This window comes from Euprymna scolopes, chromosome 21, assembly GCF_053919585.1.
Source record: "Euprymna scolopes isolate OS-2025 chromosome 21, ASM5391958v1, whole genome shotgun sequence".
In the NCBI taxonomy this organism is placed as follows: Eukaryota; Metazoa; Mollusca; class Cephalopoda; order Sepiida; family Sepiolidae; genus Euprymna; species Euprymna scolopes.
The window spans coordinates 45,606,132-45,620,281 of NC_136502.1; the positions used below are offsets into that span (position 1 = coordinate 45,606,132).

General features: G+C 34.4%; 1 protein-coding gene across 1 annotated transcript; it reads left to right on the forward strand.

Annotated features, from left to right (window-relative positions):
• The first annotated feature begins 277 nt into the window (after nucleotides 1–277).
• Nucleotides 278–10,597, forward strand: LOC145242193 (uncharacterized). Its single transcript, XM_080105189.1, has 2 exons — nucleotides 278–413; nucleotides 8,621–10,597. Exon 2 carries the CDS (start codon nucleotides 8,829–8,831, stop codon nucleotides 9,684–9,686), a length of 858 nt encoding a protein of 285 aa, XP_079961315.1. The 5' UTR covers nucleotides 278–413; nucleotides 8,621–8,828; the 3' UTR covers nucleotides 9,687–10,597.
• Nucleotides 10,598–14,150: the final 3,553 nt, after the last annotated feature.

The window sequence follows — 14,150 nt, forward strand, 5'->3', positions numbered from 1 at the left end:
AGGCGCCACAATACTACATTTACATAAAATATTCACAATGGTTAAAAAATCAATTTTATTTACAACTGTTGAAGTTGGAGACGACACTTGTTAAGGGATCAATATTCTAGAGGGGACACTGCATGGTTAGGCACCGTCAATTTCCGTTTACACTCGATAACTCGCAAGTAACACTTGGAAAATGCATCTTCGTACTTTTCTGTTAATCCATTTTCTTTCTTTCTTTTTAACATCTAAAAACAATCATTAATTTATTTTAATTATTTACATGAAGTTATTTTTTTTTTACTTATACATTTTCTTAGCGTTTTTTTTTATTGAAAAGAAAAAATATTTTGTGTTTTTGTTTTTTCGATGTTTTCTGTTTTGTTTTGGATAGAAGAAAAAAAAACAAAGTTTTAACAATAACGCAGGTAAGATATGACTTCGATGTTTCTAATTTTTGGTGGGAGTGGACATGAACATCTTCGACTGGGTATTATTATCACCAGATTTTGAGTTTCTTTTTTAGTAAGGAGTCACCGCTTATCGAGGCCAAACGCTACTCGAGAACAAGGATTAAAGTGGCTGATGTGACAATATCATAACGATTTCGCAACATTTGATTATGTAAGAGGATGGCTAAACAAGAATTTGTTTACGCTGGACTTGAAAACGATAGTTAGCCAAGAAGCAGCAGCGCGATATTGTTTGTTCAACAGGCGTGAAGTTATAGAAAAGAAACTTACTTTGCTCATGAAATTTTCGTTTAGTTTTAAGCACAGAGAGTAAGGGAAGTGGTTGACAGTGGTTGTAGGCATACGAGTATTTGTTGCGAATGTTTGGCAGGGGGTGGGTGGAGAACATAAATTGAAGCTCAGTCGAGCACCTGCCCTGACAATAACGATAGAGCAGAGACAGACTCGCTCGCTGCGCATCTTTTGTGATAAAGAAGTAGCAGGAAAAAGATGACATCACTCACTAAATTTCGTAGCCGGTTTTATACCCTGTCAAGGCAGGGAGAAGTGCTCTAGGCAGCACCTCTCCAGATGTGGCAACAGTATGGAGGAGGAGGAGTGTGTCGCGAGTGTTTCGTTTGTTAAGTGGTGTTCAATTGTTAGGAGAGGGTTCAGTTTACGTATGGGCAATGAAAGTGAAACTGAGTTTTTTGTTTTTCTTCAAAAATGAATTTAATTTCTGATTGAAAATAATCACCGAAAACCGAACGATTATTTAATCTAAATGAAAGTCTCAGTAGACTATTTATGAATTAATATAATTTAAAAAAAAAAAAAAAAAAAACTTATTCAATGCGTGTTGCCACAGAGATGCAAAGGGGCTACTCTGATTAGGGGGCCAGGTTCATAGGTGGCATCCTGAGTGAAAGTTGTACATCAAGATCTTTATTCACATGCAAGGAGCAGGAAGGGAATTCCAAAGCCAAGCGGTCCAAGAAAAGGAGCTATTAGAGTCTTAAGGCATTTAGTGGTCTCTACAGCAAAGAGGTTGGATTTTGCTGCTCGTCAGGTGCAATATATTATGTGAAAACACTTGTAAAACAAGCACAGGGATGCAACACTGCAGTGATGTGACAGGGGCTGGTGTTTGGTAGACAATGCAGGATCTATTAGAGACTTTTTTTTGCACCATGTCCGCGAAAGAGAGAGAGAGAGAGAGACTAGTGGTTGATAACAACCCAGATATAATCCTGAGTTTAGGGTTAGTGTTAAGGTTAATAAATTGTGTATTTTTTTATCCTCCTTTTATCATCGTCAAGTAAATTCTAATATTTCATCAAAATCATGATTAGTCGTGTCTGGCGTTATCTTCTCTTGTGTGCATTGATGAAATTAATTGTTGTATGAATTCTCTCGAATGGTAAACAAATTTGAAAATTTTAAACAGAAAAACAAACTACTGAAAATTGGAATCGTCTTCATATTCAGTTAGACTAATTGTAATCAACAACTTTATCCATTGCGCCACATGAAGGTTTAATCCTTATCAATGGTAATGACAGCTAAGAATAATACAAATAATTAATAGGGCTAGGACAACAGCATATTCTTTTTATTGTTTGGACTCTCGAGTGTTTATCTGTTGATATCTTATATTCTTTTATATAGAGTGATGTGGTTCTCGGTTGATTAACTGTGTCGGATATATAATCGAGTATAAACTCAAAAACAATGAAAAGAATATGCTGTTGTCATAGCGCTAATAATTAACACTTCTATCCGGTTATGACTGACAGAGTGAGAACAATCTACTCCCTAAATAAAGGATTCAGTTCGAAATTCTTTACAGATTCCCAAGTTCGAGAAAAAGGTCAGAGGTCACATCATTGTGACAATAACAACCAAGAAAAAAATGGAATGCTAATTTGGGTTGGTATCTACAAGAAATAGATTACTGAACCTTCAGCAACTTCTTGTTTAATAATTATCTCGAGTCTCGCATGATCTTTTCTTTGAATGTTAGAGTTAGGGTTAACCATACATTCTTTACTCTTGTACCATGTTGATTGCGATATGAAACGTAGATATCATACCCATCTGGCATCAATTGAAATGGGTGACTCTCGTCTAGGGGAGGCCCCATGTTTTGATAAGCTTCTGGTTTTGACCTTTACTCCTGAGCTGAAATGGAACATGTACATCAAGTCTGTTGCCAAGGTTGCTGGGAAAATGGTGCGATCCTTCTACCATTCCAAAAGATATCTCACTAATGATGCAATTCTCTATCTATAGAAAAGCCAAGTATGTCCAAGAATAAAATACTGCTGCCACATCTAAAAACAGCCTATCCTGCCTTGACAGAGTACAAAATAGACTTCATGGCTTAGTGGGGGATGCCCTTTTCTCTTCCCTCCAACCTCTCTCCCGCAGAAGAGACGTTGCGAGCCTATATTTGTTTTATCGTTATTTGATGTACGTGTTCCATTTAAGATCAGGAGTAATTGTCAAGCCCAGAAGCTTGTCAAAACTTGAGGCCTCCTGAAGACGAGGCCCATTCATTTCAATTGATGCCAGATGTGGATCAGAATGTTGATGATGTAAAGAGAGAAGCTTGGTTTTAGATGCATTAAAAGTAACCAGCCACTCCTTTCCCCATTGTACCACGTGCTCAAGATCAGAGGAGAGAGAATCAGAGAGAACTTGATCGTTTACTGTCTTAGATGTGCTACCATAAATGGTAGTGTCATCAGCATAAATGTCTACAAATGATGTAAGGATGTGATTTGGAAGATCATTAATGTAGATCAGGAAAAGAGTTGGGCCCAAGATGGACCCCTGAGGGACACCAGCATTAATATTGTGAGCTTCTGATTTTTGCCCCTCAGCTACTACTCTTATGAACCTATCAGAAAGAAATGATTTAATAGCTGAAAAGACATTTCCAGCTATACCATAGCTAGAGATCTTGTGAAGTAAACATTTATGCCATACCCTATCAAAGGCCTATGGTCGCTGGAAAAATGGTGGGATCTTTTTATCGATCCAGTAGATATCTCACTGCTGATGCAATTCTCTATCTATATAAGAGCCAGGTACGTCCAAGGATGGAATACTGTTGCCACATCTGGGCAGGAGCTGCTAGAAAGAACTTGTCCTGTCTGGATAGAGTTCAAAATAGACTTCGTAGCCTCGTAGGAGATGTCCTTTTCTCTTCCCTGCAACCTCTATCTCACAGAAGAGATGTTGCGACCTTGTCTCTGATGTATCATTATTTTCATGGAAAGTGTTCGACTGAGCTTCAGTCTATGGTCCCCCCTCGCCAAACTTTCACAAGAAACACTCGTCTAGCTGAAAACACTATCAATAATTCCCCCCACTCTTTATCTGTGCTTAAACCTAAACGTAGATTCCAGGAACAAAGCTTCTTTCTTAGAACTGCACGCCTGTGGAATTGTCTTCCGTTTTCCTGCTTTCCGGCTGAGTACAATATAGTTGTGTTCAAGTCTAACGTAAATAAGTTCTTGATGAGCTGTTCCATATAAGTTAACAAATATACCAAATTTTCATTACTAATGATTACTATATTTTCCAATTTCTACTGTACACTCTTTAACCCTTATCCTTGAGTGGCCTCTTGACCTTGATAATGTGGTGATGCCTGTGTAAAAAAAAAAAAAAAAATTCCATGGCAAGTGCTCGTCTGAGCTCCAATCTCTGGTCCCCCCCTCGACAATCTTTCACGATAAACACCCGTCTAGCTAAAACCACTGTCAATAATTTTCCCCACTCTTTATCTGTGCCTAAATCAAAACGTAGATTCCATGAACAAAGCTTCTTTCTTAGAACTGCATGCTTGTAGAACTCTCTACCGCTTGCCTATTTCCCTCCTGACTTCAACTTGGATGTCTTCAAGTCCAACATAAACAAATTCCTGATGAACTGCCCCCTTAAGTAATGACACTTTCTCAAATCTCCAATCCTAATTAATACTACAACACTACCCTATTGATTACTGTACACACAATAACCCTTATCCCCGAGTGGCTTCTGGGCCTTGATAAGTGGTGACCTCCATGTAAAAAAAAAATTTTTTTAAATACCAGAGTAGATTCATAGTACGTAGATAACGAAGCAAAATGGTGACAAAAATATTAGACCAACTAATCCAAGTAACACATTTATTTCACAATCTGAAAAGTTGACGCTGAGTTTAATAAAAAATATCCTGTAGAATTTTTAGATGTAGGTGAGTGGGGTTCGAGGTGGTTAGCATGCCTTGTAAGTCCTCGTAAAATAGGGAGCAAAATAGGGAAAATCATCATATTCAGTTTAACATACGTGGCATGTGTTGGACAGCTTTTGAAAATTGACTTCCAAACTAACATACCTCTGCCCATGTCTTTATTTATTCCCTATTTCTATCAAGTTCATTCTCATTACTTATTCCCATGCTTTTCTTGATCTACTCCTGCTAACTGATCCTGCTACTGCAACTGTTTTACATCTACTAGCCCAAGATCCTCTTGTCCATGATTTCAACGTGACCATACCATCAAAGTTTTCGGTTTTCACACATCTCTCTATATACTATAATTTCACGGAAAAATTTACAAGTTTTTGCATAAAAAACACCATCATCATCCCATTTGGTTTAAGCCTGTTTTATATGCTGACATGTGTTGGACGGCTTTTAGAAATTGATTTTTAAAATAGCTTATCTCTACCAGGTCTTTAATTATCCCTCTTTCTCTCAAGTTTATCCTTATCATCTCTCATATTTTCTACTACTACTACTACTCTAATTCTTTTTTTTAGTTTTTTTAACAAAGGAGTCATCACTTATCAAGGGCTGGAGGCCTTAATATATAACGGAAATCAGTGCTTATTTGAATTGGCACTTATGATGATAAACAAAAGTGAATAAAAACTTTTATTGTGTCATGGAATGAATATGGTATATTCCAAAAATTGGTCAAGTAGTTTTTTTGTTTGTTTTTTGTTTTTTTGTTTTTTTTTGAAAAGCAAATTTGCTGTTTTTTACCGATAAGTGAAGACTGGAGCCATTTTATAATAATCTTCAAATTTTGTTTTTAATTCATGAATAACTAGTCTGGGTTCCCGGGTGTTTGGAGGTGTGTGTTGAGCAAAAAAAAAAAAATGTGGTAGTAGGCAGGCAGGTTCAAACATATATTGCGAAGGAAGAAAAGAATTTGAAAAAAACATGATGTAATTGCCGTTGCATCCATCACCAAACTGGAAGTGGCGAAGGCGAAGGTTTAAATTAAGGCTAGTCAATGGAAAAAAGAGATGGCTTTCGAAAATATTGCCGAAAAAAAGCGACCCCTGCCTGTAGAAAAGTGCCCACGTTAAGGAATTAATGTTTTTAGTCAATTTTTCGATACTTGTCGCTCAAAGGGTCGAGATTCAAAACGATACCGATCTCATAAAAATCCGTCGCCTCTGTTGAAAGTTTTAGGCAGACATACATACATACTTACATTTAAACAGAGGTGTGATTTATATTATAGATAATCCGTCTAAAAAATGTTTTCATTATTAGAAAATTTTATTTTTGGAAAAAATAAAAATTATTAAAAAAAAAAGTATGTTAGATTAATAAATTATTGTATGGCGTTTGAAAATAAATAAATGTTATAATTCTTTTTTTATTCTTTGCAAATGATTCAAATTTTAATATGTTATTATGGATGATAACGACTACCAGTTATCAAAATTTCAACTTTTCACAGTTGTTATTTTTAACAAATATTAGGTTTTAAAATTCTGCCCCTTAGTTTTGGACGCTAGTGTATATATATATTTCCAAAACCTCTGATCTTGATGGAAAGGTGACTAAAACTTGCTGCTATGGTTTCAAATGATCTGAAATAACGACAAGGGGAGACTTAATTCCAAATATTTCTCATATCTCCCTTCCATCAAGCCTAGAGTCTTTTTGGGAAATATCAGATATTTTGTAATTCATATACAAAACTAGGAAAACAAATGACTATGATTGAAACATCTTATGGCTGTAAAAAACGTGCCAAAAATAGGCTCTGGATGATGGGTGATCCTCTTAATGTGCAACTTTAAGAGCAAATGTTACAAAGCCTACTATACAATTCAAGACATTACCTTTCCAACGAGCCCTCATTTGTTACATTCTAATCAATAATCACTAAGATTTGAAACTTATAGTATTGCCAAAAAAAGGTGGCATGTATATATCTATCTTCTATACTCCTATAAATTCGTTTTTCTTTTGTGTGTGTATTGATATCATATTAAAAACCCCTCTTTTCTATTTATTTAAAAAGAAAATACAATTTTCTTATATATGGCTTGTGGAATTGCATTCACTAGCAAAAGATCTAGCTAATTTGCATATTCTTTTAAACATTCATTTTAATTAATTCCCTATTAGTTTTTTTTCGGTTTTCTTATGGGATGATCATCTTTAGTAAACTGTTACGTGTGATTATATTCATGCAGATATTCTACATGATTTATACTTGCATAATATTTGCGTAGAAAGTTTACAGTAAACACAAAATTGTTTCCATATATATTTATGTATATTTATATATTTTTGTTTAATCTATCTATTATATATATAAAAGTGAATGTGTCTGTGTGTGTGTCTGTGTACATTTTCCTATGCAATAATTCTGTCAATTTTCAGTCTACAGACTCAAAATTTGATATACAGGGTACTGAGATTTGGGAAAATCTTTGTAATCCGTTTTCGGCCAGAAATTTGGCTGTTAAGGGGTCAAAGTTCAACGATTTGCTCTTTGAGAACTCTACCAAACTCCCCCAATAATTTTGGGTCTAAACACTTGAAATTTTAGATATAAGTTCCTTGGACATGGATCTAACTTAATAACTTGATTTAAGCCCAAAATAATAAATGTTAAGGGGTCCTAATAGGCGTCAAAGTTAAAAAAAATTGACCCTTTTTTTTTTTTTTTGCTCAATATACACCTCTAAACACCCTAGCAATGCCGGGCTGAAATGCTAGTATATATAATATATATATATATATATATATATATATATATATATATATATATATATATATATATTCCAAAATTCATAATGATCTGCTCATTAGTCTCGGAGAGTATTCTGTACATATAAGCATGCGTAACATTATATCTAATCCTTTATATAACAATCGTTTTAAAACAATTATGTCTTATTTTTAGAACGTTGAATACAAGATGGAAAAAAAGCAAATTTGCACAATTTTCATATTTCAATTTAAGTTAGGCTGAAAAGCTGCTAAAATATTGTGCAATATCAATGAAGCATTTGATGCAGGAACCACTACTGAATGCACAGCACAATGGTGGTTTCAGAAATTTTGTGGTAGCAATGAAAGTCTTGAAGATGAAGAGCACAATGCTCAGTCATTGGATGCCTACAACAATCAATCATAAACCTTAGTTGAAGCCAATCCACACATAATTATTTGAGAACTTGCTTCAGAATTAGACATAATGTATATGATGATTTCCAACCATTTGATAGAGATTGCAAAAACAAAACCTTCATAAATGGATGCCTCACAAATTGAACGACAATCAAAAGAAACGCCGTTATGAGGTGTCATCTTCCCTTCTTTTATGCAACAAAAATGATCAGTTCTACACCGGGTTGTGACTTGCGATGAAAAGTGGGTTCTTTGCGACAATTGGCGACACTCAGCTCAGAGGTTAGATGCAGACAAAGCTCCACGACACTTCCCAAAGCCAGAGTTTTCCCAAAGCCAGAGTTCCACCAGTGACTGTTTGGTTGTTTGCAACCGGTCTTATCCATTACAGTTTCTTTAATGCAGGCGAAACCGTTTGTTGACAGTACTTCTCCGCTGTAATGGTTTTGTCTGCATTAAAAGAAACCGTAATGGATGAGACTGGTCGCAAACCACCAAACAGTCACTGGTGGAACTCTGGCTTTGGGAAGTGTCGTGGAGATTTGTTGGCATCTAACCACTGAGCTGAGTGTTGCCAGTTGTCATAAAGAACCCACTTTGTTGTAGTTTCTTACTGTCTGAGCAGTTACCATATGGGACGATTGTCATGTATATATATGCATACCTAGCTTTAAATATAGAGGTATTAAACCAACATTTCAATCACGTGTGTCTTAATAAAACTCATTAATTTCTCTATTTTTAGGATGTCCTGATTCTTGCTGCCATGGATTTCTGATGTAAAAGAAAATTCTGAAGGTCAAGAAAATCCAATCATCCATAATTTGTTCCAGGCGGCTGATACTTTGGGAGGAGCTTATTAATCAGCAAGATAAGCAAATTTTTTTCCTCAAACACAGAAGAAAAGACATTTAAAAAAAAAACATTTTTTTTTTAATTACATAATAAAAAATATGGAAACAGTTACCGATAAAAATGACAAACCGGAGATGGCTCTTTCCAAACGTGACCTCCCTTCGCACGTGATAATAAACCGAAGAAAGGCTCTGAGTTGCACGATATGCATAAAGGAATTTGTTAACCACGCCGATCTTGTCAAGCACATGACGACGCATGCCGACGAGACATTTTACACGTGCGAGTTTTGTGAGCGCAACTTTGCCGATAACATCGCATTCCGAAAGCACATGTTCACCCACACGGGGATCAAGCCATTCGAATGCGATATCTGCGAGCTGAAGTTTTCGTACCACTCGAGCCTGAAGACGCACATTCGGACGCACACTGGTGAGAAGCCCTTCGAGTGTGACGTTTGCACAGCAAAATTTTCCGTCAACTCGAACCTCACGAAACACATGAGGACACACACAGGAGAAAAACCCTTCCAATGCACGGTCTGCTCGTCAAAATTCTCCGACAGTTCGAAGCTGAAACGCCACATGTTGATCCACACGGGCGAGCGTCCATTCCAGTGTGAAATCTGCCTCGCTAAGTTCTCCGTCAACTCGCACCTCACAGAACACATGAGGATACACACGGGCGAAAAACCCTTCAGCTGCGAGATGTGCGAGTCGAAATTCTCACACAGCTCTAGCTTACGACAACATATACGGACGCACACGCGCGAAAAACCGTTTCTCTGTGATATCTGCGGCTCCAATTTTTTACGCAACTCCCACTTACGGAAACACCAGGAGATGCACACCGAAAACAAACCGTTCCATTTCGATATCGCTTGCTCAAGACTGTCCGATGCTACCTTATTTATGAACCAAATGTCCACTCCAGTGGAAGAAAAGGATCCACTATGAACGTATCGGTTCACAAAATAGACTATCGTCTCAATAAGAGGAGAAAAGAAAGCAAATTTCTACCCCTCTATATTATATACTAATTCATCCGCCTCCCCAAAAGATCTGATTCTACTTTGATTAGGTGATAACATGTAAACAGCCTTAAAATTTGATGGTAAAAAATTTATTTTAAAATTTAGATCGGGGGATCAGTTTTGCACATCATGAAATCTAACCTAAGGCAAGCCATTTTGTTTCAATATCTCTTGCTCAAGGCGGTCCAACACTACCTTATTTGAGCCAAATGTCCACTCCAGTGGAGGAAAAGGATCCACTAAAGAAGTACCGGTTCACAAAATAGACAATGTCTCAATAAGAGGAGAAAAGGAAATAAATTTCTTCCCCTCTATATTCTATGCTAATTCATTCCCTACCCCAAAAGCTTAAATTCTACTTTTATTAGGTGATAACATATAAACAACCTTAAAATTTTATGGAAAAAATATAGTTTAAAATTTAGATTGGGAGATCATGTTTGCACATCAGGAAATGTACACCTAAGGCAAAGCATTCCGTTTCGATATCTCTTGCTCAAGACACTCCAATGCTACTTTATTCATGAACTAAATTTCGAAAAACATCCGCTATAAACATGTTGAAGAAAAGGAGGTAAAATTCTACCTCTGACATTCTATGATAATTCACTCCCTTCCACACCAAAAAAAAAAACCATGAGATTCTACTTTTTTAGAAGATTTGATGGAAATTTAAAAACATTTTAAAATTTAAAGTGAGGGATCAGTTTTGCATATAAATTATTTATGAAATATTTATATAGATAAAAAAAAGAATTTATAGGATGCAATTTCAATGCAGGGGTGTATCGGTTAGAAGCGGAATGAAAGAAAATAAAAGGATGCAAGAACTAATTTCATTTTCTTGTTCTTTTTTATAGCTATCATCATAATGATTTTTTATAACAAATCTTACTTGCCTGCTTACCTGCTCTCAATATCACTCAATATTACGCTCCATAACTTAACATTTTGGGAAAAATCAATGTAAAAAAATAATAAATATAAAATAATCATTCATTTTAGGATCACCATCCAGTGATGATCACCTATTTCTTGACCAGATAGCATTTTTAAGGACATATCACCCAAATTTCTTATAAAGGAAAAGAAATTGTGTGAATTTGGAGCAACCATATAAAAATGATAAACGTGCTTCTGTGCAAGGGTATAACCAGCCATACTTTCCATGCTTTTTGGACACCTCTAATTTAAAGCGCCAGTAGTGCAGCCAAAGGTATGCAGACAGTTATTTGCCTTGTCATAAATAATTTGCTTGCTAATGAGGTAATTATTTCTTGCTTGCAAATTTCACAATAATGTCTCCCTACCTACCTAGAAGGGAATTTTGCAGGGTTGGATTTGTTTTGCGTTGTTCTGTTTTTTTTTTCAAAATATTTACTAATTTATTTTTTTTTTTTTTTTTTTGTATGAAAATGAAACAAAACTTTTCATTCCATTCATTTTTGTTTTGCTTTGTTTTGTACATCTATAAGTATTTAATTACAACCAGAATATTGATAAAGATACGAAGGTTTAACAAAAAATTATGAAACATAAAAAGTTATAATTAAAGCAACCCAAAAATTGCATTTATTAATCATGTTGAGTAATTTTACTAAGTAATTATATAAAAAAATTCATAAATCAATCAAAATATTTAAATTTCATGTTATAAAGAACATTGAATGAGCATTAATTGCCTTTTTTTAGTTGTCCTGATTATAATAAAAAGCGAATGAAACAAAACTTTACTTAGATGAAACAAACAAAACATTATATTTTGTAAAAATTTTTGCTACAAATATTTTGGATTTCCCCGTAATAATATTGATTTATTTTCCAACATTTATCCACCATTAAAACAATTCACATCTCAGCATCAAATATATCACAGTTCATCCCCTACCCCACTCACTCCCCCAAGCAATTTGTTGCTGCCTAGGAATGATAATATCCAACACTAGAATGGACAGATTTACCTTGTCATAAATAATTTACCTGCTAATGGGAGAATTATTTCTGCTTGCGAATCTATTTTGCATGCCATTTTACAATAATGCCTCAAAGTTTACCTAGCTATAGGACAATTTTGCAAGGTTGGATTCGTTTCGTTTAGTTCAAAATATTTACTAATTTATTTTCATTTTTTTTTTTAATACAAAAACGAAACTTTTTGCATTATTTTGTTTCGTTCATTTTTCAGTTTGCTTTGTGCATCTATAAATATTTAATTACAACCAGAATATTGCAAAAGATACCAAGGTTTAACAAAAAATTATGAAAAGTTATAATTAGGGTAACCCAAAAAAATTGCATTTATTAATCAGGTTTTAGTAATTTGACAAAGTAGTTATATAAAAAATTTTATAAATCAATCAAAATATTTAAATGTCATGTTATAAAGAACATTCAATGAACATTAATTGCCTTTTTTAAGTCAAAATTAGTAAAAATTCCTAAAAATGATCCAGTAGATCTGCTAGAACTATTTTAAGTTGCCCTGATTATAATAAAAAGCGAATGAAATGAAATTTTACCGAAACAGAATGGATGAAACATTACGTTTTGTAAAGTTTTTGTTATGAAAGTTTGGAATCCCCTCCCCCTTGTGGTCCTACCTGGCTATGCCCTTACTTCTGTAGAGTGAACTGGATTTGGACTAGACACACCCAGGTTTTGAGTCTTGTTAATCACTTAATCACTGGTGCCCCCTAGGGCATTTTTATGGTGAAAATGTTAACATGTAAATGAATAAATGTAATTACTTATTTTTCATTGCTTAACAAAAAATATTTATTTATTACCAAAAGATTATTTGACAAAAAGTCATACACATAAAAGACCATCTATATATATATATATATATATATATATATATATATATATATATATATATATATATATAAGGCAAAAGTGGCGCTTTTGTATGTCCGTGAAAGGCTTTCTTTCTTTTGGAGGGGGGGGGGGTCTCGACAAAGTTACATTTATTTAGAACTTTCTTTATACTCCCTAGATTATAATAGAACTTTCTTTATACGCCCTAGATTATAATAGAACTTTCTTTATACTCCCTAGATTATAATAGAACTTTCTTTATACTCCCTAGATTATAATAGAACTTTCTTTATACTCCCTAGATTATAATAGAACTTTCTTTATACTCCCTAGATTATAATAGAACTTTCTTTATACTCCCTAGATTATAATAGAACTTTCTTTATACTCCCTAGATTATAATAGAACTTTCTTTATACTCCCTAGATTATAATAGAACTTTCTTTATACTCCCTAGATTATAATAGAACTTTCTTTATACTCCCTAGATTATAATAGAACTTTCTTTATACTCCCTAGATTATAATAGAACTTTCTTTATACTCCCTAGATTATAATAGAACTTTCTTTATACTCCCTAGATTATAATAGAACTTTCTTTATACTCCCTAGATTATAATATCTACGATTTGCGAACGGATGTTGTCTCTACATTTATTTTGATTAACTTTTATAAAATTCCCTCTATTCTGTCCTTTCGCATGTTTGTTCATCTTTTTCGTATAAAAGCAAAACTAATTGGAGCGAAGTAGGCCAGCTTGCTCTCGGCAAAGCTCGGGATTCTTGGCCTTCGGGCCGGGATGAAAGTGTAGTATCTGTTCCGGCAGATACTGCAAGCAAAGACCATATGTGGGGGTTCTTGATGAGCCGTTCCATATAAGTTATCAAATTTACCAAATTTTCATTACTAATGATTACTATATTGTCCAATTTCTACTGTACACTCTTTAACTCTTATCCTTGAGTGGCCTCTGGGCCTTGATAATGTGGTGATGCCTATGTAAAAAAAAAAAAAAAAAAAAAGAACCCACTATTGAATAGATGTGATTTAGGGTTGAATGAGCAATAATTTGATGGTGATGGTGGTGGGAGGGTATGGCTAATATTTATTCACACAAAATAGGAAGCAATTATTTTATTTATAACATGTTTTAATGTATATTTTCATCCTCAAGTCTAAAATATTATTTTTTTATTTATTAATTGCCAAATTTTTCAGGCTGTTTACATGTATTCGCTGTTTCCCCCCACCCGCAACTCATAAAAAAAAAAAAAACAAATAAAATCTTATTTTTCTGTTTAGATGATCCAGCATAAGGTGCAAAAATAGAATAATACCAAAGAGGACTAAATGTATTTTCAGCACTCTAATTCTGTTAATAGCTTTTTTTTTTTATATGGAAATCATTAGACAAAGCATAAAGCCACTTGATGTAAAGAGCCAAATAAACAAAAATATGTCAAAACCTAACCACCACTAAGTATTAACTGGATAGATTCTGACATAAAAAAACAGCAATTCATCCCCTTCTGTCAGAAACATCACTCATGGAATGTGAGGACTAAAGGA